We start from the raw sequence: 25,751 nt of genomic DNA, 5'->3' as shown, positions 1-25,751 counted from the left end.
GTTCAAATAAATTCAAATGTTTTGTTTGAGGGCGATGTCTTTAACGTCAATTGCAATGTCAATTGAATACTTCCGTGTTTAACGGTTGTGCTGTAAATAATCCCTTATAGGGCACTCATTGGAAAAAATCAGTTACTAAAGGGTTACTAGGGGTTATAACCAGACTTTTGAACTTTTATATTGACTTATATTTTTTATTCATTCATTCATTTTCTTTTTGACTTAGTCCCTTTATTAATCTGGGGTCACCACTGCGGAATGAACCGCCAACTTATCCAGCATATGTTTTACGCAGCGGATGCCCTTCCAGCTGCAACTCATCACTGGGAAACACCCATACACTCCCATTCACACACATACGCTACGCACAATTTAGCTTACCCAATTCACCCATAGCACATGTCTTAGGACATGGAAATAAGAACCTAGAGTAAAGCCACGCCAACATGGGGAGAACATGCAAACTCCACACACGAATGCCAACTGACCCAGCTGAGGCTCAAACCAGCGACCTTCTTGCTGTGAGGCGAAAACGCTACCCACTGCGCCACCTCCCCGCCCTTACTTATATTTTTATGACTTAAAAAATGATCAATGAATCAATAATTTGGTTACCTTATATGTTTTTCACTTGATAAAGTGTTAAAAAGATAAAAATAGGTCAGAAGAGCATAAAGATTTAAAAAAGAAACAATACTTACAATAATTATTACGTTTGCCAGGTGGAATGTAATATAAATATTTATTAAAATGTTAATATTTTTGAGTCTTGCCAACAAAATAGAAGCCAGTTAGCAAAATGTATGAATGGCATTGGCTTTAAATATTGCAGTTTGAATGACTTTTAAAGGGGATATTTCTGATATGGGTGGCACGGTGGCTCAGTGGTTAGCACTGTCACCTCACAGCAAGAAGGTAACTGGATCGAGTCCCGGCTGGGTCATTTGGCATTTCTGAGTGTAGTTTGCATGTTCTACTGCATGTTGACGTGGGTGTTCGGGTGTTCCTGTTCCCCCAAAAGTGCAAAGGCATGCGCTATACATTTGATGCGTAAAAACATATGCTGGAATAGTTGGCGGTTCATTCTGCTGTGGCAACCCTGGATTAATAAGGGACTAAGCTGAAGGAAAATGAATGAATGAATTTCTGATATGAAGGTCATGAGAGGAATTATTGAGGTACCCATGAGGACACACAAGGGTTAATATAAGTTTTTATTTCCTCCAATGTGTATGTCTGTGTGTGTATGCGCTGCATGATAAATATATATTCAGATTTGTTTGAAAAGGTCAAGAAAAAAATAACTAGTAAAAATATACAAATTAATAAATAAATAGAAAGTCAAATGCACTCTGAATCCAGTCAGAGTTTGAGTAATCCTCATTTTATTCTGGCAAATATTATACACAAGTTTTTTCTTATGCAGAACATTTGCATAGAGTCCAAATTATACATGTATTATACAGCAGAATTAATTAGAGTAGTATATTGGTATGCTCTTCTAAACGTAGCCAGGTAATTTAATAAAGCAAGAAGTCTTTTATCACCAGCAGTGACTCCGACATTTTACTGCCTGACACTTTTGATTGGCAAATCAAAATTATATTAGTCTCCCAGTTATTTGAGTGCCTTTACCCTTCAGTCTCTGAGGGCACAGTAACCTTTGAGCAGCGGGCATTACATTTTACACTGGAAATACATGTTAGAGGTGATTTCAGACTCTGTAAAGTGCAGCTAAATAGAGAAAGCAGCTCTTCAATACAGTCAGGCTTGACTCTGATCCTTATGACTGATGAACAATAGTTTTCCAGAGTTCAGTAAACGCCTTGCCCTCTGTGTGCCTGTGTTTGAAGAGGTTTCTTGGGCTCAACTGAGTGTATTTGGAGATTGATGGTTAAGCTGTCTTTCTTTTTACAGGAATTTTTTGGCTTCAATACATCAAGCTAGTTTATTTTTGATGACAATGCACTGCCAGTCAGTTTTATTTTATTGTTATTTTATTACATATTATTTCCAGATATGATGATAATTTCTCATGCATTTTTCTCATGGTTTTTAGAAGACGAACTATATAATTGTGGATCTTTGGTGTGTAAGAAAACCTTTTACAAGAATCATTTAATGAGGTATTAAAAGGATTGCATTCAAACTGAATAAAAAGCTGTTGAATTATGTTTTATGTTTAGTGGGAATAATAAATTATTATATTTCAACATAGTGCTTTTATATTTAAATAAAGTCTTTAAATCTAATGTAAAGTTTTTACATTTCCAAAAGTATATTACTTATGATTAACTTATGAGTTTGTTTAAAAAATACATTTAGTCATTTACACCCTCTCAGTAAATAAGATATTTTAAAAAGGATTTATTTCAATATATATTTAATTATATTTTAGGGTCAACTACTGCTTCATTCACACTAACTAACATTGACTTTTCCACTGTTCATTTTATGTTTGCTGGCAGCTAAACATGTAATTGTGTGTTCTTGGAAATACAGAAGCCAGTCCTGGTGCATCTCAGTGCATAAAGGGGATGACCTCTTGCCGTGTCTTACAAAAGATAACCTAGTTTTTGATAAAATTCTAATATTTTGGTTTATTTGGAAAGTATTCTATGACCTTTTGGAGAGTCTATATCAGGGATGCCCAAACTTTTTCATATAAAGGGCCAAAAACCAAATATCATTGATAGCCACGGGCCAAAGATAAATATACTAAACTATTTTATATTGAAGTTGCCATGGGTCATTTCCTAATAAATTAATTAAAAAACATTCATTTGACTCATATTAACTAATGCAGTATAACTTTTTTTTATTATAACTTGACATAATTAAAACATAATCACATTTATAACACAGTAGAGTTCAATGCTGAATACACTAGTCAAGCAGAATCTGCATTTGCCTTGATTTGCTCACTAAAGTCTGATTAATTGACACTGTTTAAATTAAAATGTTTAATTTAAGTGAGCTGTTTTGTTGTTAAAAAAAATAAAACAAACAAATAAACGGTTCCATTAAATTTGAAATGACAATCTCTAAACCATCCCCATCATTTTCCCTATCTTGCCAGGCCCCATTTCATTAATATGTTAATAAGATTCATTCATTCATTCATTCATTCATTCATTCATTCATTCATTCATTCATTCATTCATTTTCAGCTTAGTCCCTTTATTAATCTGGGATTGCCACAGCAGAATAAACTGTCAATTTATCCTGCATATGTTTTATGCAGCGGATGCCCTTCCAGCTGCAACCCATCCCTGGGAAACATCCATCCATAATCATTCACACACATACACTACGGACAATTTAGCTCACCCAATTCACCTGTACCACGTGTTTTTGGACTTATGGGGCAAACCGGAGCTCCCAGAGGAAACCCACGCAAACACAGGAAGAACATGCAAACTCCACACAGAAATGCCAACTGACCCAGCCGAGGCTCGAACCAGTGACCTTCTTGCTGTGTAGCGACAGTGCTAACCACTAAGCCACCGTGTCACCGGTTTTATTTTATTTATATTTGGATATAGATTAATAAGATGTTAATACGTTTTGCTACGATTACGCCTCCGTCCACACTACCCTGGAGTTTTAGAGACCTGAAAATGGAGAGTTTTGAAAACGCAGAAGATGCTGTTTTGGTTTTAAAGTGATGCTGCTCCGTGTCAGTGTGGATGGGGGAAAATGGAGACATCTGAAAACACCTCAGATGGGAGGGTGGGCCAAATCAAAGGTTACCATATGCCAAATTTGGCCTGCGGGCCCTAGTTTGGGCATCTCTGGTCTAGATGATTGAACTGGGATCCGTTCTTCGTACCTTGCTTAAACGATCTAAGGTGATTTGACAGATCCTGGATCTTTTAATCTTCATACCTGTTCTCTGGCTAATTTGGTTCTTCAAACAAGTTCACGAATCAGATTAAAATGTCTGGATGAACTGATCTGATTTCACTGCATGTGTTGTGAAGGACAGATTCTTGAAATCATGATCAGCTATGCAGCGATTAGCTGACGGCACAGCAGAGTAAAGACATCATCTGATTAATATTCAATTATCCATGTGAGCAAAATTACATAACGTAAATGGCTTGATAAATATGATACGCAATAACTTTCCACCTTTGTTGTGGGCTGCAGGCTTTACACTTTCAGTATTTAGTCGTTTTACATTTAGAGGGGATTCTCTTTATTATAGTAGGCCTATTTAAGTTTCTTAATCGGTTTATAGAATAACTGGCTGTTTAAATTAATTTTGCATCAAAAAAGCAGTTTGATATCGGTATAGGTGTCTGCAACTTTTGCAAAACATCAAATCACCATCATATTAGCTGTCAAAACATGTTCATGACTGCATGAATGATTATTCCATAAAAAAATAAACCAAACAAACAAAAAAAACTGTCATATATTGTGCATGTCTATTAATAAACACAAATTGTACTAAAGCTGGTATCTTATAATAGTATGCGTTTGTATCTAAAAAGACCAGAATAATAAAGGTTCTCTTTGAACCCCTTGGGGAGAGAACCCCCTGTCACAGTTTTTGTACTTTTATTTGTTTTATTTGTACTTTTAATTATTACAGTGCAGATCGCATACGTTTAATTTCTGTATTTTTTAACCTATTGACATATTTTCGGTATTACCTTTGCTTAAAAAGACTCAGTCTAATTCTGTTTATATAAATAAGCCTACTCCCGAGCAGGTTTGAGCCACCAGACCTGTTGCTACAACAACAACTCTAAGAAGAGTTTTGAAAAACGAAACAGTCCTGGATCATGTCAAATCGTCAATAACCAAATCCAGCTAATTGAGTAATCCACGTACGAAAAACAGACCCCTGGTGGACATTGAAAGAATATAGATTAGACAAATATGTTGTTGTTGTATTATTTAATAATTTATATTTAAAACATTTTTAGTGAGTTATTTTGAGTTTATATATTGTTCTTGTTGTATTTTTTTTGCTAAACTGAAAATGTAAACCTTTGTCAATTTATAAAACAATGTTTAAAATAAAATAAAAATCGTTGTTTAAAAAAAACATCAACATTTCCAGTTCATCCACACCAACTAAACCAGAAAGTTTCTTCCTGCATTTCTTAACTTTTCCTTTGTGTTTGGTCTTCAAAGTTTTTTTTACTGCTGATGTGTATAAGTGTGTGTGTGTGTGTGTGTGTGTGAGAGAGAGAGAGTGTGTGACAGGCAGCTTTTATCTGCTCTGTAGTGGTTCAGGCAAATGGACGGGCAATTACGCTTATGGCCAGTGAATGTTGACATCCCTGCATATTGGATGGCTCTTTAAATAGCCCCCATCAGCTACAATGGCTCTCTAAGCGCTCAAAACAAAAAAAACAAGGGGTTATTTTAAACGCTGAAGTAATTCCGTCATCGATCTTGGGCTGCGTCCACCGTGTCGCCTGTGTTTCAAAGCTTTTAAGAGACACAAACGTGACAAAAGCTTTCGTCTCTCCTGGGCTGCTTGACAGTTAGTGGTTTTGATCATGGATAGAGATGTGTGTGCTGGATGGTTTGCCTTTACTGTGTGTTTTCAGGCTGACAGCAGCATCTTTGTGTAGCATATGGTGTTGTTGAACTGGGTTTTGTGTTTGGTCAGTCTAGTTTAAGCTTTGGATTTAGCTGTGACCACTATATACTTTAGACTTGAATGTTCAGATAATGGTAAAGAATTTCATTTATATTTTACATTTAGATATTTAGCAGGCACTTACAATTTAGGAGGCATCCAGCGATTCAACAAGAAGAGGCAATACACACAATTTAATTACATTTACATTACATTGACCTTTAGTCAGGGCAGCACGGTGGCGCAGTGGGTAGCGCTCTCGGCTCACAGCAAGAAGGTCGCTGGTTCGAACCTCGACTGGGTCAGTGAACATTTCTGTGTGGAGTTTGCATGTTCAACCTGTGTTGGCGTGGGTTTCCTCCGGGTGCTCCGGTTTCCCGCACAGTCCAAATACATGCGGTACAGGTGAATTGAGTAAGCTAAATTGTCTAAAGTGTATGTCTGTGAATGAAAGTGTATGGGTGTTTCCCAGTGATGGGTTGCATGGAAGGGCATCCACTGCGTAAAACATAAGCTGGATAAGTTGGCAGTTTAACCCCAGATTAATAAAGGTACTAAGCCGAAAAGAAAATGAATGAATGACTGAATGACCTTTAGTCAGTTAGCAGACGCTTATGTCCGAAGTGACTTACAATTGAGGAGGCATTCAGCGATTCAACAAGAGGCAACACACATAAGTGCTAATTTACTTCATAAAAACTTCATAAATTCATTCTTCATTTACTTTTCGTCTTAATCTCTATATTTATCAGGGGTCGCCACAGCGGAATGAACCGGCAACTTATCCACCATATGTTTTACACAGCGGATGCCCTTCCAGCTGCAACCCATCACTGAGAAACATCCATACACTTTCATTCACACACATCCACTACGGACAATTTAGCTCACCCAATTCACCTATAGCGCATGCCTTTGGACTTGTGGGGGTAATCTAAAGGCCTTGTTTATGCTGCCCTCTGATTTTAAAGGGCACCTAGGTTACCCCTTTTTCAGATTTAATATGAGGTTTTGTGTCTCCAGAATGTGTCTGTAAACGTTCAGCTCAAAACACCCATCAGATTTTTTATTAAATTCTATTTTATACATTTTTGCACCAGGAGGTGGTTTTGGTGTACTGCGCCTTTAAGGCTAGTCCTCCACGCCCACCAATTCTACGTGCCTTTCTGCGTGCTTTGGTCTCCCCCCTTGGCTGCGTCAGACAACAGACAGACATAAAGGAAGAATCTCACATTATTTTCATTAAGTGAACACAAGCAAGAGCATTTTTTTAATATTATGTTTATTGTAATTTGTAATTTTAAAGCTCTAACAAACCAATCACATGAGCAACTAACAGAAACACTAAGAAGAAGGACCACCAAAACATAAGAAAAATAATATAAATAACAAAAATACATAAAAGAATAAACAAGTAAACGAGACTCCTTCAGTTAAATGAATCGCTGAATGCCTCCTCAATTGTGAGTCACTTTGGACAAAAGCATCTGCTAAATGTAAATAGAGGGCATTTACACTTTTCCTTTTCACAATCAGATAGCTATCCGATCAGAAAAAATAACCGTATGAAGTGACCAGGCGTAAATAAATCCCCATTGTTTACTTCTGTTGTGGGAATCAAACAATGAATCATATGCTTGTAGTTGTATGTGCATATATTAAGCCAAGCTAGAAGAAAAAAATAAGACTCACATCACCTTAAAAGCTATAACAGCACTGGGATATAGTCCATTACAGCATCTCAGGCAGCGAGCTCTCAAAAGCGGATGATCGTTCAGAGATAATGAGCTGTTATGTCAGCAACCGCAGTCTGCGTCTCTTCATTAGCATTAAGGTTAATGTAGATCAGAATGAAACGCAGGATTAATGATGGTGTCAATCCGCGTGACAATCAGCCGGCTGCTAGCTAGTTCCTTTATACAACAAACTTCTTTTTTTCACATTTGCATTTGTCCTTGTGTTTACAATCGTTTGCAGATCATAAAACGGAATGATTCAGAGAAGAACGTCTCAACAAATGAATCTCTTGATTATGTTTTCATATAAGAGTCGTTTTCCCTTCTGTTTAGTGTCTGTTCATTTGGTCAGTCTATATTCAGTAAGGCCTGGAGCTACTTATTTTCCTCCTCAATTACAGCGTCCGGCCTGAGGAGCGGCGTGATGGAGGGATTTTCATAACGGAGGGATATAAAAGAAGAGAATATCTCAGATTAACCTAGAGTGCTGATGTCTTTAGTGAGGGTTGGCCTTCGCTTATCATTCTTTATTTCATGCATTCAATCTCCCGCTATTATTTTCTTGTTGGCTCTGTATTTGTTTTCCTCTGGAAGGAAACACCTCGGGTTAAATGTTTATTGAACTCTGAAACTATTTTCTCTGTCCGGATCAATTCACCATGTTGCGATCACTAACGCCTTTGCTTGCAAATGGAAAATGGTGTGTGTGTGTGTTTGCGTGTGTTTGCGTGTGTTTGCGTGTGTTTGCGTGTGTTTGCGTGTGTTTGCGTGTGTTTGCGTGTGTTTGCGTGTGTTTGCGTGTGTTTGTGTGCGTGCGTGCGTGCGTGCGTGTGTGTGCGTGTGTGTGTGCGTGTGTGTGTGTGTGCGTGTGTGTGTGCGTGCGTGTGTGTGTGTGTGTGTGTGTTTGTGTGTGTGTGTGTGTGTGTGTGTGTTAACAGTGTTTTATGTACAAATATATGCAGTGAGCATTTGTGGAGGCCGGGTGAAGTTGTCAGGTATTTGACATAAAATTTATTAAATGAACAGTATTTTTTTTTTTTTTTTTTTTTTTTATTTAATTACATTTTACAAATAGATGCAGTGAGCAGAAGTGGAGACAGAGGAAGTTGTGTGTATTTTATTTTATTTATTTATTATTTTTATTTTATTATTTTTATTTTATTTTATTTTTATTTTTTTAATTAGGATTTTATTATATTTTTTATTTTAATTATTTTATTTTATATTATTTTATTTATTTATTTTATTCATTTAATTTTATGTAATTTAATGAATTATTAATTTAATTTAATTAAAAAAAGTTTGATTTTATTTTATCTACTTTATTTGATGTACATTTTTCATTATCATTTTTATTTATATTATTTTATTCATTTAATTTCATGTAATTTAATCAAAATTTCTTTCCTTTAAATTTAATTTATTTTAGACTTTTTATTATGATTTTATTAATGTATTTATTTATTTATTTTTATTTTATTTCCTTTTATTTAGATTTTTATTATGATTTTATTTTTTATTTTATTTTAATTGATTTTATTTAGATTTTTATTATGATTTTTTGTTTTTTGTATTTTCTTTTATTCATTTAATTATGTAGTTTAATCAAATTGTATTTATTTATTTTTAATAAAATTTATTGTATTTTATTTTGTTTTATTATGATTTTATTTTATATTTTATTTTATCTGAGTTTATATTATTTTATTTTGATTTTTTTTATTATGATTTTATTTATTTTATTTTATTCTTTTAATTGCATATAATTTAAAAAATCATTTATTTATTTATTTCTCTTTAATTTAATTCAATTTAGATTTTTTTGTTATGATTTTTATTTTATTTACCTAATTTTATTTCATTTTGATTTTACATTATAATTTTTTGTTTATTTTATTTATTTTATTGCATGTAATTTAATCAAACTTTCTTTCTTTCTTTCTTTTTTATTATTATTTTATGATTATTTTATTTTTTGTATGTTTTATATTTATATATGTTTTTATATTATGTTTTTTTGTAGTTTTTTTTTTTAATTTTACAGCACAAACAATACAATCACATGTGTGACTAGCAACACCACAAACACAAAGAAGAAGGACCACCAAAACATAAGAAAAATAACATAAATAACAAAAAATCCATAAAAGAATAAATAAGTAAACGAGACTCCTTCAGTTAAATGAAGTTTTGCAGACGACCACAGCATCAAGCATAAACAGGGGGGTTAAATAAATACTTTACACACTATAACATCAGAAAAGTAATTTTATAATCAGAAGTAATCAGAAAAGTGTATTTAATAACGTTTAAATACACACAATAACATCAGAAAAGTAATAAAAACAAAAGGTGGCATATTTTTATCTCTTTAGATCACTTTATTTTTATTTTTTTTAGAAAATAAACAATAAATAAAGTAAATAATCTTTTATTACTAGTAATGCAGATACTTGTACATTAAATAAAAAAGCATTGAAATCAGACTTAGTAAGAGAACATTTTTAATAACAGCATTTTTTATGACACCAAAATATTAATTATCTGACATATTTATTTAAACAGTTTAATCAATTGCCAATGCTGCCTCCGCATACATAACTCCCAAGAAGGTTTGCTAAATTACTCCAACACACTGTTTAGGAATCTTAACGACCAAATAAAAAGTCACATTAAAACCACTACGATGCTCATAATGTTGCATAACTTTTTATAATCATCCTGAATAGTCCCCTACATCCTTCAACAGATGTACTCGAATACAGGGTCTACCACGTAGGTATGTCAGTGCCGGTGTGTGCATGTGTGATCTGATAAGAGCAAAACCCTCAAACCATCCTCTCCTTTTTTTGTGCGAGAGAGAGAGATTACGGCTAAAAAAGAAAGAGAGAAGGAGACGCGAAGAGATGGAGTGATTGTAGAGAGCGATAAGCACGGACTTGCTGGAGATAAGCAGCGAAGTAAACACACACAATAATCAATCATAGATTCTTCTCAACATTATTGCTTTTTGAGTGTGTTTGTGTATGTTTATCTCTGTGTACTGTATGTGTGTGCGTGGGCCTCTGTCTGAACTATATTTTCAGATATTTCTCCTCGTCATACAGTTGAAGTCAAAATTATTAGCCCTCCTGTGAATCAAATGATGTTTAACAGAGCAAGGAATTTTTTAGGAGTATTTCCTATAATTTTTTTTCTGGAGACGTCTTATTTGTTTTATTTTGGCTAGAATAAATATATTTAATAACATTTTAAGGTCAGTATTAGCTCTCTTAAGCAATATTTTTTTTCCAGTTCTCTACTTAACAAACCACTGTTATACGATGACTTGCCTAATTACCCTAACTTGCTTAATTAACCTAGTTAAAGCGCCCGAAATAGTCAACTCAGAGTCAAATAAATGAATCATGTAGGTTTGGATTTTTTGCTGAATGTGTCGACGTCGATACGGTACATCACTAAATATGTAGGACCGACATTTATTGACATTTATTCATCACGTATGGCAACCAAAATCTAACGTCTGATAGACATCATAGTGATAACTTCAACACAACGGTAAGCTGTAACATCGTTAGACATTGATATTTGGTTGATTTCAGGTTGGACATTGACGTCAGCCTGCTGTTGAGTTCTGACGTCAACCTGATTTTCATTTCCAAACAAACTACAACGTCACCATGATGTTGAGGTACAAAGTCAATCTGACGTCTTTGTTGACGTCTTGAACCTGCTGGGTGTCTAAGGCCATTTCGGTCATCATACAGTAAACATCCATCATTTTCTCATCAGTGACATGCATCTAAACAGTCTCTGGGTCAATGCGTGTAAAGATTTTGTACATCTTCTTGGACACTGTTTAACGCTTGCAAACAGTTTGCTGCAATTTTAAATCACCCATGTCTTGAGGTAGTTATGATGCGATTTACCTTCTATGTGCGATTTGATTGGACGGGAATCACAGGACTGATTTTTCTAATCCCCACAGACAGGAAAAAATAAAGTAATGACTGCAGGTTGAAGGAAAGTAGTGGAGTAAAAGTACCGATACTGCACTACAAATGTACTCAAGAGGAAGTAAAAGTACACATTTATAAAACTACTCAGTAAATTACAATTTCAGAAAAAAACTACTCGTTACAGTAATTTGAGTATTTGTAATTAGTTACTTTACACCACTGGACACTAGCAGAGGCGCGGGGGATCACGGGACTGATCATGATGCGAAGATGACGATCACTGACAGATGGAGATTTGGTTTGCGGGGAATAAAGGGTTAAAAACATGTTGCTTGCTTGTTTTTTTACCGATTTAAATGCGTTTCTGAACTAGCGATCCTCTGCCGTTTGTCTTTGCCATGGCCACCACCAACTGTTCCTCATACACATGCTTCACAGTAAATTTTTTAAATAGTTCAGCTTTTGCCACTGTGTGGATTAATAGTGAATGTGTGTTGTTATTATTATTTGGGGTTAGGTTTCAGAGTAGAGCATGCTAGTGTTAACTTTATTGCTTTATTGCATTCCTGCATTGGGCTCTCACATACTCTGTGCTCTAAGCGTTTCTCGCACTGAACCCAGTCGACCAATCATAACAGACTGGGTCATCGGACCAGTCAGTACAGATTAGTTTTGCGGTAAGGAGGGGTTTGGGACCAAATGAATCGCTGAACAAATCATATGGGGGTCATTGGAATAATTAGGTATAAATAAATGCACATTATAAGAAATTGAATGAGTGTTTTTTTGACTTTGCACGCATATCAGCCTGTTGTTAGAGACCACCAAAACCAAAATATGACCTTTTATAATGCAAAATAGGGGCTCTTTAAGCCTTTAAATGTCACTTTAACCCTCTACTGCACGCATTGTGATAGATCTATATATATATATATATATATATATATATATATATATATATATATATATATATATATATATATATATATATATATTGACTGTTTTTCTTTTCCTAAAATGGCTTAATTTGAAGTGCTGTAAAAAAATTAGGAAAAAAATCTTTGTAAAGGTACATTATGAAATGTTGCCCCATATGGCAACAATGTCCAACAGTGGATTTAACTTAGAAATTTCAAATTTAAATATTTCCTTATAATTAATAATTTTGTTGTTTGTTTTTTGTTTAATTGGTGTTGCAGTATTATAAGTTTTAACACAGATCTTATAAATGACACCTTATACATACTTTCCAACAACGCATATTCCAACAGCTTTCATTTATTCCATTCGTTTTTTCTGAGTATTATTGAAAACAAACATAATATTGTATTATCATGAATACAACATACAGTAAATATTAATATTTTCTCCAGTAAATATTATAACAAATAAATAATAAGTCTAATATATCCAGATGCATCAGAATAATGTAGCTACTAGCTAAAAATGTTTATATATTATACTATATACTTTACTATGCCGGTCTTATCTGCCTCAGAGCTAACTTACTTAAACTGTCTTTATCACTGCTCTTATCAAATGTCCAGTCTGCATCATTCACATCGTCACTAAAACCCATCTCATCCTCACTTTCATCTGCAGGAAGAGCCAGTTCTGTCCTTTTCTTCTTTGGTTGTGCTCGCTAATACACTGTTCCCTGTATATATCATAACTATTCAAAAGTAGTATTGCCATTAAAACTAGATTTTATCTACAATGCAAATGTCATTAACATACAACTAATCGACATTATATTCACAGCTGACCTTGCTAGCTAGCTAACCCATTGCAATATTGCACGTTCCACTATTGCACAGTGTTGCCATTGGCAACACATATATTTGATCAATTTACAAAAACTAATTTGATCAAACTAATTTTTTTGTGTTGCGAATATGTCATCATAACTTACTGGAGGTGATGTTTCAGATTTTTTTTGTGGATCTGACATGAGTTGATTCTTTTGACATTTACATACAAAATAAAATGCCAGTCTATCAGAAATCGCACTACAGAAAAACACAGCATGTCATGTGACTTAACCAGGGCACATCATTGGCTTCACTAAGGTCTTCTCTTTCCAACAAAAAGATTCAATGTTTGTCTTAAAGAAACAGTGGCAACACCATGTGGTAGAGTTTTAAGCTGAATATCTTGAAAATCTCTAGTAAAATATTATGTACTGTCATCATGGCAACGATAAAATTAATCAGTTATTAGAAATTAGTTATTAAGACTAATATGTTTAGAAATGTGTTGAAAAGATTTTCTTTCCTTTAAACAGAAATTGAGGAAAAATAAATACAGGAGGACTAATAATTCTGACTTCAACTGTAAGTTGTTTTGTCAGTTCAGTCGATGAATCTCTCCATCACTGTAACCGCCAGCTGTCTCGCTCACACATTAGCATTAGTGTTTAATCAGACCATGTGATGCAGTGTTTTGCGCTTTCTCAGATAGCGATGAGTCATCATTGAATGTACTTTCTGCCATATGTCCCGTCTTCCACTCGTCAGAAGAGAGAACGACACTAATGAGGGACTTTCTGTCATCTCTTCATTTGCTGGGATCTCTCAGTACCTGAAACAGCAATGATGATTATTGCAGAACATTTTATTGCCTTATCATGTGAAGTTTGACGTTTTATTTCGAGACCATCTGAAAGTCCCTGTCAAAGTGCACACTCACATTTGTTAGAAGAGAGGAACTTTTTGCAGGTATGATGTCTGACAGATGCTAAATTTGACTTTTTATTAGACTTAATGGAGGTATGACTTGTGATTCATGCAGGGATCAACAATAGCTAAGTATATTTCTGCGCAAAGGTGCTAATTTAAGGAAACACTCCACCTTGTTTTATGAAAAATGCTAATTTTACAACTCCTCTAAAGTTACACAGTTGAGTTTTACCATTTTGAATCCATTCAGCTGATCTTTGGGTCTGGTGGGAGCACTTTTAGCTTAGCTTAGCATCGATCATTGAATCGGATTAGACCATTAGCATTCTGCTCAAAAATTACCAAAAACTTTAGATAATTTTCCTATTTAAAGCTTGATTCTTTTGTATTTACATCATCTACTAGGCTGAGATATAATGTGAAAAGTCGCTATTTTTTTGGCCGATAGAGCTAGGAACTATACTTTCATTCTGGCGTAATAATCAAGCAATTTTGTTGCTATACCATGGCTGCAGCAGGAGCAATGACATTACGCAGCACCTGAAAATATTTCTGAATCATGTCACAAATGTCTCCATGCTTGCAAGATTTTCAGGTGCTTTGTAATATCATTGCACCTGCTTTAGCCATGGTACAGCAGCAAAATTGCTTGATTACTTTGCCAGAACGAGAGTATAGTTCCTAGACATATTCGCCTAGAAAATAGCAACGTTTCTTTTTCATCAGTCTTAATACATGATGTAACTACATAAAAGTTAAGCTTTAAACAGGACAATTATCAAAACTCTTTGGTCATTTTTGAGTGAGAGGCTAATGGTCTAATCTGCTTTAATGATCTATGCTAAGCTTAAAGTGCTCCAGTCAAACCCGGAGGCCGGCTGATTGGAGTCAAAAATAATAAAACTCAACAGTTTAACTCTGTTTTCAAAAAAAGTCGAGTGTTTCTTGAACTTGTAGGATTTGTTTTGTTGGAAACACAGAAATGTATTTGATAAACAGGTTTCCATCATCTTGTAATCAGATAAAAGCGGCAGGTTTAAATGGAGGAGTGTCTCCCTCATCTACTTGTGATTCAACTGACAAAAATGCATCCAAATATCAAGTGCAAACAGCATCTTTGTTGAAGCAAGAATGATAATGTTTGCTTTTTAGTTCTGGAATGCACAATACACTAAAATGGTCAAATCTGTCTTTACAGGGGGTGAACAGCATGTTTCAGGTGTTCCTGACGGGGAATAACTCGGATCACTTCAGCATCTCTCCCACCTCAGTGCAGGGCAGAGCGGACCTCCGCCTGCGTGTGGCCATCCCGCTGGACTACGAGACCATCCGCAGCTACAGCTTCTCTGTGAGTGCCAAAAAATTAAATATGTATCCCTTAGAACTTATTTTTTTTAGATCTCAAATATTCAGAGCTTTTAAAAGAAGTCTTTTTATCACAGTGGGTGCATTTATTTAATCAAAATACAGTAAAAACTATAATGTTTTGAACAGCATTATTGATGATTTGCTGCTCAAGACATATTTCTTATGCTTTGTAATGTTTTTTTTTTTCGCATCAGCAATATTTTTCACTAGAGAAAAGTTCAAAAGAATTAGTTTCTTACACTCAAATTACTTTTGCTGCTTGTTTAAACTGCTTATTTAAAATAAGTTGAAACAACACATTTCTTAAGTTTTTTTTTTTGGGACAACCTAATTGGTTTAGGTTTAATCCATTAAAATTTGTAAAAATGATTGAGGTAACTTAATTTATTTGTGTTGGGACAGCATGAAGGAATTTTGTGGAACCCAGCATTTTTTACAGTCAAATAAATAAATAAAGCATTTATAATGTTTATAAATGAAGCGTTTATATTTATATTATGCAAAGTGGAATATTAGACTGATAGCAGCAAATAAAGCAGAACTTCTAACACCACCACATTACAAAATAAGATAAATATTAGCGTTAGCAAATAAATAAAATAAAAATGACTTAAATATTAATGTCAGATCAGTATTTAAAATCCCAGAGAATATTTTTCACAAGATCCATAAAATGTATTTTTTGGAGTAAACCATCAGAATATCCATTATGTCAGGATTGTGGGTTAGGGAAGGATCAACAATGGCTATTTATTAATAAAAATAAACAAAAAGCAACAAAACAACCCAGAGGGGGAAAACATTACCATAAACAAAACTTGACTGGGCTGGCAGGGAAGAGCAAAGCTGGACAAGACTAGACCAACCTGATCTCACCAGAAAATGTAAGTATTTTACGTTTTGTCAGTTTAGTTGCTAATTCGTACAAGTTCAAGTTCAGTCTTACAAAAATGTATGAATTTAAAAAGGACCAAACTCCACCCCTTAACCCGACCATCATTGGGTAATGAGCAGATCGTATTAAATTGTACAAAGTAGATCGTACAAATTTATACGAATTAGCCACTGAATCAAAAACTTACGAATTGCCTTGAAATTGCGTTTGACTAGACAGGATACTGGAGGCATGACAAATGATGACGATGGCACATGACAGCAGACATGAGGAGAGCTATAAGGAGAACACATTAACAAACAAACAGGTGAACAGAATAAACTAATAATGGGATAACAAGATGGGACAGATTAGACAACAGACAGGAGAGCACATGGCACAAGGAGACAACACAAGTCATGTGCTCACTTGAAACAGGAGTAGAACATGCAGCCAATGAGAGCACCCATTAAAGGTGCAGTATGTAAGTTTGACACCCAGTGGTTGAACTAGGTATTCTATTCCAGGATAAAAACACGCAGGCGCAGGTTACCAGATTGAGGACCAACAGGAGCGAGCCCGAATGTCAAGCCAAAACACTGATTTAAGGCTGATTTAAACCATGTTCTAAATAAAAGCAACGGCACAAGATAGAAGGAATGTTTTCATATTAAAATGAGTTTTTGTCCTAAGCAACACCTAAAATGTATATTTTTAGAAATGGTTTCTATTATAAACTTGACATGATCACCTCAGGTAGACCTCATGTGCTTTATTCAGTGTTAAATGCTAATAATATGAGTTTGAATGCCATTTCACATGACATTTATTGCCATTCTACTGAAAGCAGCAGCAGATAGTTTACCTTAGATCTTGAACATAAAATAAACTGTTTGAAATAATGCAAACCACATATCAGTGATTCAGCATCTACATTTAATAATGTTAAAGAGGTTTACGATGTATTAATTTGAGTATAAATCTTACCATTTGTTGCAAGCATTCCTGATTGAATAAATGAAATGCACAGTTTTCCAACAAGGCAACCCGGGGTGCTGAAATATAATTGACTAAACTGGCAGTGGGCAGGTTAAAGAGACCAAAACAAAGACAGACGTTCCGGCACATAACGCACATTTTCAAAGAAGAATGTCTGATTTCAACATTGTTTTCAGATAAACAAGAATGTTAGCATGTTTCTTAAATATCTGCAAACATATGATGGTATTTTTTTACGTTAAAAGAGTCAAAAACTTGCATACAACACCTTTAACTATAAAACAGGAACCAACTTGACTGAAGCGCTGAAGCATTATAGAAAAAACCCAATTGCACATACTGTGTATATATATATATAAAGCAGGACTTGATTGAATCTGTTGGCAATTATATATAAATAGCGCACTAGAATGGAACAGATAAAATTACAGAAACAAGCTTTTGTTGCCTTTGAAATATCTTCCGCTGATGAATCATTCATAAAAAGGCTGGAAATTTGTCCTGCATAGAGTCCTTTTACATTTTCTTTTGTATCTTAAAAGATGTGTGCTAAAATCAGTTCTTGGATAAGAGGCACTTGTTCGAATTTATCTGGATAATTTAATATGAGACATAAATAATATTACACATTGTATGGACAACAGTAATTCTCTCTAATTTCTCCAGTGTAATCAATCTGTGCTATTTTAGCATTTAGAATGAGGATCATGCCAGGATAGAGTTATATGGAAATTAAACTGCGATTTCGAATGGAGAAAATGAATGGAGCACACTATAGAGAGAGAGAGAGAGAGAGAGAGAGAGAGAGAGAGAGAGAGAGAAAAAGCAGTGGTGTCGTGCTGCTAGAGTTGAGCTGTGTTTCTGTGCTTGATTCAGTTTAACTGGCTGGAGCTGCTCCCTACAGCGATAGACTTACTAGCTGAACTGATAAATGACTGCAATCTCCAACACTACAAAACACACTCAGAAACTGTTGTAGACAAGAAAAGGAGATCCCTTCAAACAGGCAATACCTCAGCCTGAATTCTTTCAAGCATCTGTTCCAATTCATTTAATGGTAAAGACTTAAAGGGACAGTTCAACTTCGGAATGTAAATTTGCTGTTATGTTGCTCACCCTCAGGCCATTCAACGTGTTACAAATACATCAGGGCCTTTTAAAGCGAAACAATCACTCTGTGATTGAAATGGAACTTTATTTACTATAGTTTTCCTTAATGCTCCACATAAGCGCATTGTTGAGTTAACACTTAACTGACACTGTTTGTTGTTCATCAAAATAACGCTTGTCTTTATACTGGATGCGGCAACCCCTTTTAAAGAGTAGATTACATTTGTGTATGTGATCCCAATGGGGGAAACTAAATTATATATATATATATATATATATATATATATATATATATATATATATATATATATATATATATATATATATATATATATATATATACACACACACACACACGGTGCATCCGGAAAGTATTGATAGTGGTTCACTTTTTCCACATTTTGTTATGTTACAGCCTTATTTTAATATGGATTAAATTCATTTATTTCCTCAAAATTCTACACACAAAACCTCATAATGACAATGTGAAAAATGATTTTTTAAATTGTTGCAAATTTATTCAAAATAAAAAACCTGAAAAATCACATGTACAGAAGTATTCACAGCATTTGCTCAATACTTTGTTGATGCACCTTTGGCAGCAATTACAGCCTCAAGTCTTTTTGAATATGATGCCACAAGCTTGGCACACCTGTCTTTGGGAATTTTTGCCCATTCCTCAGTTTTGCCCAGTCTGAGATCAAGAGCACTATGAAGCAGGTTTCCATTCAGGATGTCTCTGTACATTGCTGCATTCATCTTTCCCTCTATCCTGACTAGTCTTCCAGTTCCTGCTGCTGAAAAACATCCCCACAGCATGATGCTGCCCCACCATGCTTCACTTAAGGGATGGTATTAGCCTGGTGATGAGCGGTGCCTGGTTTTCTCCAAACGTAACGCCTGGTATTCACTCCAAAGAGTTAAATTTTAGTCTCATCAGACCAGTGAATTGTGTTTCTTATGGTCTGAGAGTCCTTCAGATGCCTTTTGGCAAATTCCAGGCGGGGAGTGGCGTCTGTCAGGCCACTCTACTATACAGGCCTGATTGGTGGATTGCTGCACAGATGGTTGTCCTTCTGTAAGGTTCTCCTCTCTCCACAGAAGCATGCTTAAGCTCAGACAGAGTGACCATCGGGTTATTGATCACCTCCTTGACTAAGGCCCTTCTCCCCTGATCACTCAGCTTAGATGGCCGCCCGCTCAAGGAAGAGTCCTGGTGGTTCCAAACATCTTCCACGTACGGATGATGGAGGCCACTGTGCTCATTGGAACTTTCAGAGCAGCAGAAATGTTTCTGTAACCTTCCCCAGCCTTGTGCCTCGAGACAAGCCTGTCTCGGAGGTCAACAAACAATTCCTTTGTCTTCATGCTTGGTTTGTGCTTTGACATGCACTGTCAACCCTGGGACCTTATATAGACAGGTGTATGCTTTTTCAAATCATGTCCAATCAACTGAATTTAACACAGGTGAACTTTAAGCTGCTGAAACATCTTAAGAAGGATCAGTGGAAGCTCAATTCAGACTCTAGAGCTTCACGGCAAAGGCTGTGAATACTGATGTACATGTGATTTATTTATTTTTTTCAGCTTTTTTATTTTTAATAAATTTGCAATAATTTCAAAAACTCTTTTTTTCACATTGTTATTATGGGTTTTGTGTGTAGAATGTTGAGGAAATAAATGAATTTAATCCATTTTGAAATAAGGATGTAACAGTAACAATATGTGGAAAAAGTTAAGCGCTATGAATACTTTCCGGATGCACTGTGTATATTTACATACAATAAGGTTATTAAGTTATTGATCACCCTGTGAATTTTCAGAATCTCCTACTAAGAAATCATGGAGGGGTCTAGAATGCATAGGTGCATTTCCACTGTGAGAGACACAATCTAAAAAATAAAAATCCGCAAATCACACTGTATGATTTTTTTAACACTTCATTTGTAAATTACGGTGTCAAATAAGTATTTGATCACTAGCTCAAAAATATTTAATAATTGGTACAGAAAAGGTCAAAAGGTTCCTGTAGTTCTTCACTAGGTTTGCACACACTGCAGGAGGGGTTTTGTGTTAAGATTAAACTTTAAAGTTAATTTAAAGAGAATTGTGGAGTTAAACATTTTTACTAATTTTGTCTTCAGGAATTTTCGGTTGGGGCTAAGAGAGATTTTGTGTTCCTGTTGTGTGACAAATTCAGAACACATATTTTTAATATAAAATAATATATTTACACACACACACACATACACACATGGACACATACATACACACACACACATACACACACACACACACACACACACACACACACGCACACACACACACACACACACACATACACACACACACACACAATAATATAAGAACCTGTGACTTAGAATTCATAAACCACCGATGACCATAGTAAGTAACTTTAAGGCAAAAGGTCTCTCATTTATAAATATATCATGTAACATAGTAATTGTATCATCCCTTTACACGTTTGCCCTCAATACGACACATTAAGGTTTTTCATACATAATCATTGTCAGAAATGAAATACTGCATCTCAGAGACGTAAAAGTCTCATAAAAGTGAGATATAAAGCAGACACTTTAGATGTAATAAATTGCTTCTACTCTGAAACCTAGTGAGCTGCTTTTCTGACATAGGAAGCTGTCGACTAAGGCAGAATTCTAACTGAAATGAAGCCTCATGACTGATCTGTTTTAGCTTTTTCAGTTGTCTTCTATGTAAATTCACAAGTGAATTGCACAGGTTTATTTTACAATTTTAGATTAATACATCCGGTGTAATTTTAAACTAATATATCTGTGTTTTTGGTGATTTATTTACTTATTATTATTATTATTATTATTATTGTTGTTGTTATTATTATTTTTGTTATTATTATTATTATTATTATTATTATTATCATTGTTATTATTATTATTATTATTATTATTATTATTATTATTATTATTTGTGTTATTATTTTTGTTATTATTATTGTTGTTGTTGTTGTTGTTGTTGTTATTATTATTATTATTATTATTATTATTATTATTATTTCCTTACAACATTACTTTTTATAATGTATTTTTGGTCACAAATACATTCAGTCATGTCAAGAATGAGAGTTTCTCCTAAATAAATAAATGAGAAAACATTAAAATAATACAATAAATACAGATTTTATTTTTCTGTGGGGCCAATTATTATTGTTATTCACAAACTTAAAACATGCATGTTTTTTTATTTTAAATGTTTTGTATTGTTTATTTATTATATTTATTATACTGTTTTTCTCCAGCTGTATGCGAATGAGTCTCTATCAGAGCATGTGGGTTTTGCTCGAGTCTTCATCGACCTCATCAACGAGAACGACAACAGGCCGATCTTCAGCCAGACTCTTTACAACATCAGTCTACCAGAGAGCATTGAGCCCGGAGCATCTCTGCTGCAGATTAAGGTGAACAAAAACACAGATCATTTTCTCCAGGTGTCTTAGAACTACAGCATGTGATGATGTTGAACATAACCATCGTTGAGTGCTGTATGATTTTGGAAATTTGGATTGATTGTGGTCATAAAAATGGATTTTACTACATGGAATCTTGGCAAATTTGATAGTCCTTTAAATCTGAAATATATGTTTTTGAGAAAGTCGACTACAGTTTTTTCTACCAATAATCAGGCACATTTTACATTTGTGGTGTTTTGAGCTTCTGTTGTGTTGCTATATGAGAACATTAACTTCATATTTAGAGCTATTCTGAAAGTCACTTGTTTGAATTATTACTAGCATAAGCCAGTATATACAGACAGAATCTTTATGAAAGCCTGTAAAAACTTGGAATGTATTCCAAGCCCAGTGGAATGTATTTCTCATGCAATGTGTTATTATTTCCAGTTACCACCATTTCTGATACAATTTGTTTAGTAAATTATACAGAGGACACAGAATAGAATCCTTTTACTTTGCACAAATTGCAATGGAGTTTAAATGCGATGTATATTGTTAAAATTGTGTAAATTGACTTGAATAAATATTGTAGTTGATTATTGCAATTGGATTAAACCACTAAAACAGAACTCAAGAAAATCTGAATACACACACACCCACAATATTTTAATTTTTAACTTAAAAATGTAATACTTTATTTTTAAATTGTGATTTTCATAATTGTAATTAATTAGGCATGTTGTTTGATTACTAACAATTAACTAAACCATTCAATTGAAACCCATAAAAATACTAAATGGAATACAGTGGTCCCTTGCTATAATGCGGTTCACCTTTCACAGTTTTGCGGATCTTTTTAGTGCAATTTGACATGTTTTTTTTTTTCACAGCGCATTGTGTTCTGCGTCCTAATTGGCTGTAGACCATTGTCAATCTCCTCAGTGTCTCCTGTACAGTACAGAATGCGTTCAGCTTGCCAAATTAGCATAAATCTTTGAATGCTAGCAGTGTGAGTTCCAACAAGGATGCAAAAAGGGTTGTAACTCTCCACAGCAAGACCATCGTAAAGAGGGTCGCCCACGGGATATGTCGCGCCACCCAGCGCCATGTATTTTAGAATTTTAAACATAGGTTTACATCAGGATACACATACCTGCGCCGCAAGTCGGCGGCTGTCTGTAGTGCCCAGCTACAACTCAGGACACCGTTTATATTTCTGCCCCGCCACAGTGCGTCATCTGACTTCGCCATCTAATTTCATTTTAAATAACATGTGAATGCGCGTCCGGTGTGTGTTACTTCCATCTGTCATGTGCGCTGCGCATCTGGTGTGCGACCCCCTTAAGGATGGAATCTGCTTTAGCTTTGTGGATCAGTGACTGCAGTATAAAGAACATTACGCTGAATGCCAAATTTATTCGCACAAAAGCTAAAAAGCTTTGTGAACCTTTTGCTGACAGCGATGAATGTTTGTGCCTGACAACAGGTTTTGATCTTTGGTTTTATCCTATAATTCTGGAGTTAATTTTCTATGGAAGTTTGAACTTTGAGAGTGTTTGAACAAGAGAGGAAAGTGTGAAAATGTTAATGCCTGTCTGAGAAAAAGTGTATAAAGTGTGTAGTGAGGGGTTTTACAGCCTTAAAAAGTCTGTAATTCATTCCTTCATTCATTTTCTTTTCAGCTTAGTCTCTTTATTAATCAGAGGTCGCCACAGCGGAATGAACCGCCAACTTATCCAGCATATGTTTTATGCAGCGGCTGCCCTTCCTGCCGCAACCCATTACTGGGAAACACCCATTTACTCTCATTCACACACATACACTACGGACAATTTAGCTTACCCAATTCACCCACAGTGCATGTCTTTGGACTGTGAGGGAAACCGGAGCACCCGGAGGAAACCCACACCAACACGAGGAGAACATGCAAACTCCACACAGAAATGCCAACTGACCCAGCTGAGGCTTGAACCAGCAACCTTCTTGCTGTGAGGCGACAGCGCTACCCACTGCGCCATCGCACCGCCCCCAACATCTATAATATTTGCTGACTACTTCGCAGATTTTGCCTATTGCTGTTTATTTTTAGAATGTAACTACCATGATTAATGAGGGGCCACTGTAAAACAAACTTTTCAGTCAAAGGATTTTAGGATTTATAAGACCATAAAGATCTCAATTTTTACTTTTAATAAATTGGTCCTATATTTTTTGTTTCATTTGTAAAGTTTAAACATTTTATTTTAGAACTCCTCAAAATTGAGGAAAATAAGAATGGATTGGAGGACAAAAACGGAGGATTTGGTAGGAACTTTCCCTTGTGCAGGCGTGATGATACATTATGATGTTGGAATCCTCATCTACAACTCTCTGACGTGTAAGATCCCTCTTGCTTTCTGCCGTCACGTCATTTATTTGATTTCAGCACACAGACTGTTGAAGGTCATCCCACACCACCAGTATAAATCTCTGTGAACAACCACATGCAGCTCATAAATTCAGCCTATTATCACTCTCTCTCTGTCACTCTCACCGCTGGACTCTATGGAGATCAATACTGATCCATTCACCGTCCGGCTGCTGGATTCTGTGCTTCCTGATCATAAAAACTAATTCTTTATTATCAGGAGCAGTTCAAAAGCTCAAATGTGTAGAGAAAATCTGAAACGAGGCTGGGAAAAGCTGCAAGAACAATGAATCACTTTTTTCCTTTGTAAGGCAAAACACTATGGGTGAATAAAGTAAAAAAAAGGATAATATCACCATACTTCCCTATTTGATTGATTACATTAAGTACTGCAAAAAATAGTAATACAAATTTCTAAATGGCACATTAAAATATGCTAATTATGCATTGTTTATTTAATTATGTGCTACTTTGTATACATTTATAGCACAAAAGTCTGAGCGTTGCTTAATGTCAGGTTCAAAATTCTGGTTCAATTTTTATTTTTTAAAATATTACTGTTAAGAGAGGATTTTTGGAAGCCTATTTATCACTTCATAATTCGCAGAAATATTATATGTAGAATAAAAAAAATTATTAAATTAAAAAATGAATAAATAAATATGCATGGATATATCTAGTTGTAAAAACCTATAGTTGGCGGTTCATGCCACTGTGGCGACCCCTGATAAATAAGCCACTAAGCCGAAAAAAAATGAATGGAAAAACCTAGAGTGTAAAATTTGGCATAAGTGTTGCAGAAATGCCAATTATAATAATAATGACTAATTAAAATTAAGTGTTACTACTAATAGGGTCATGTTATGCTAAGTTTTCCTAAACATTTAGAAATTAAAGTGTGTGATATATGAAAAAACTTTAACTTTTAAGTTTTTAAAGGCTTTTTTTTCTGAAAACCAGCAATTATATGTTCACTGTGACACAAATGTGGCATGTCATTAGGACTGATTTGCAAGCTAATGCAGATTTATGAGGTAAAGTATGCATATTATGGTCAGTTTTTAAGGCTCTGGTCATTTTAGTTTGACTCTATTACATTATAACTGGATTTCTAAGGGATAGAAGCATGATATGACCCACTTTAAAAGGGCCAAAATTGAAAAGAGGATTTTCTTTGCTGTTTTATAACTAAGGTTAGCCAAGACAGACCTAATTTGCATACTGATGGCAGGTAAAGGTGGATATGGTAGTTTCATAAAAGGGTCAGAGAGAGGGTGGAAAATGTAAATTGCAATATTTTGATGTACATATAAGTGGGTTCATGCAAAAATTAAATGAGTCTCTTTTTCAAGTAGTTGTTGAAGTCTTATAAGTAATCACCATAATTGTCATTTTCATAACATCCTCGGTGCGGATGTACAACTTTATTTGTCAGTATAAATATTGCTGCAATGCAAAATGGAACTTAAAATATATCTGTTAATGAACAGTTTCCGTATCTTGTGATTTACAAGAGTTTTCTGTTTATTTATGGTTGTGAATTGCATTGTGGGATGTTGATCTCTGCTAT

General features: G+C 34.8%; 1 protein-coding gene across 1 annotated transcript in view; it reads left to right on the top strand.

Annotated features, from left to right (window-relative positions):
* The window catches only part of cdh23 (cadherin-related 23), a 475,220-nt gene that overhangs the window by 242,486 nt on the left and 206,983 nt on the right, over positions 1-25,751 (top strand). Inside the window, exons 12-13 of the mRNA XM_056471434.1 lie at positions 15,174-15,323; positions 21,622-21,780. Of these exons, the coding sequence (XP_056327409.1) occupies positions 15,174-15,323; positions 21,622-21,780 (309 nt within the window). The remainder of the gene's footprint in view (positions 1-15,173; positions 15,324-21,621; positions 21,781-25,751) is intronic.

The sequence above is a fragment of the Danio aesculapii genome, chromosome 13 (assembly GCF_903798145.1).
Source record: "Danio aesculapii chromosome 13, fDanAes4.1, whole genome shotgun sequence".
Lineage (NCBI taxonomy): Eukaryota > Metazoa > Chordata > Actinopteri > Cypriniformes > Danionidae > Danio > Danio aesculapii.
Note: the sequence above shows the minus strand (reverse complement) of the source record. Positions and strands in the feature narration are given on the sequence as shown.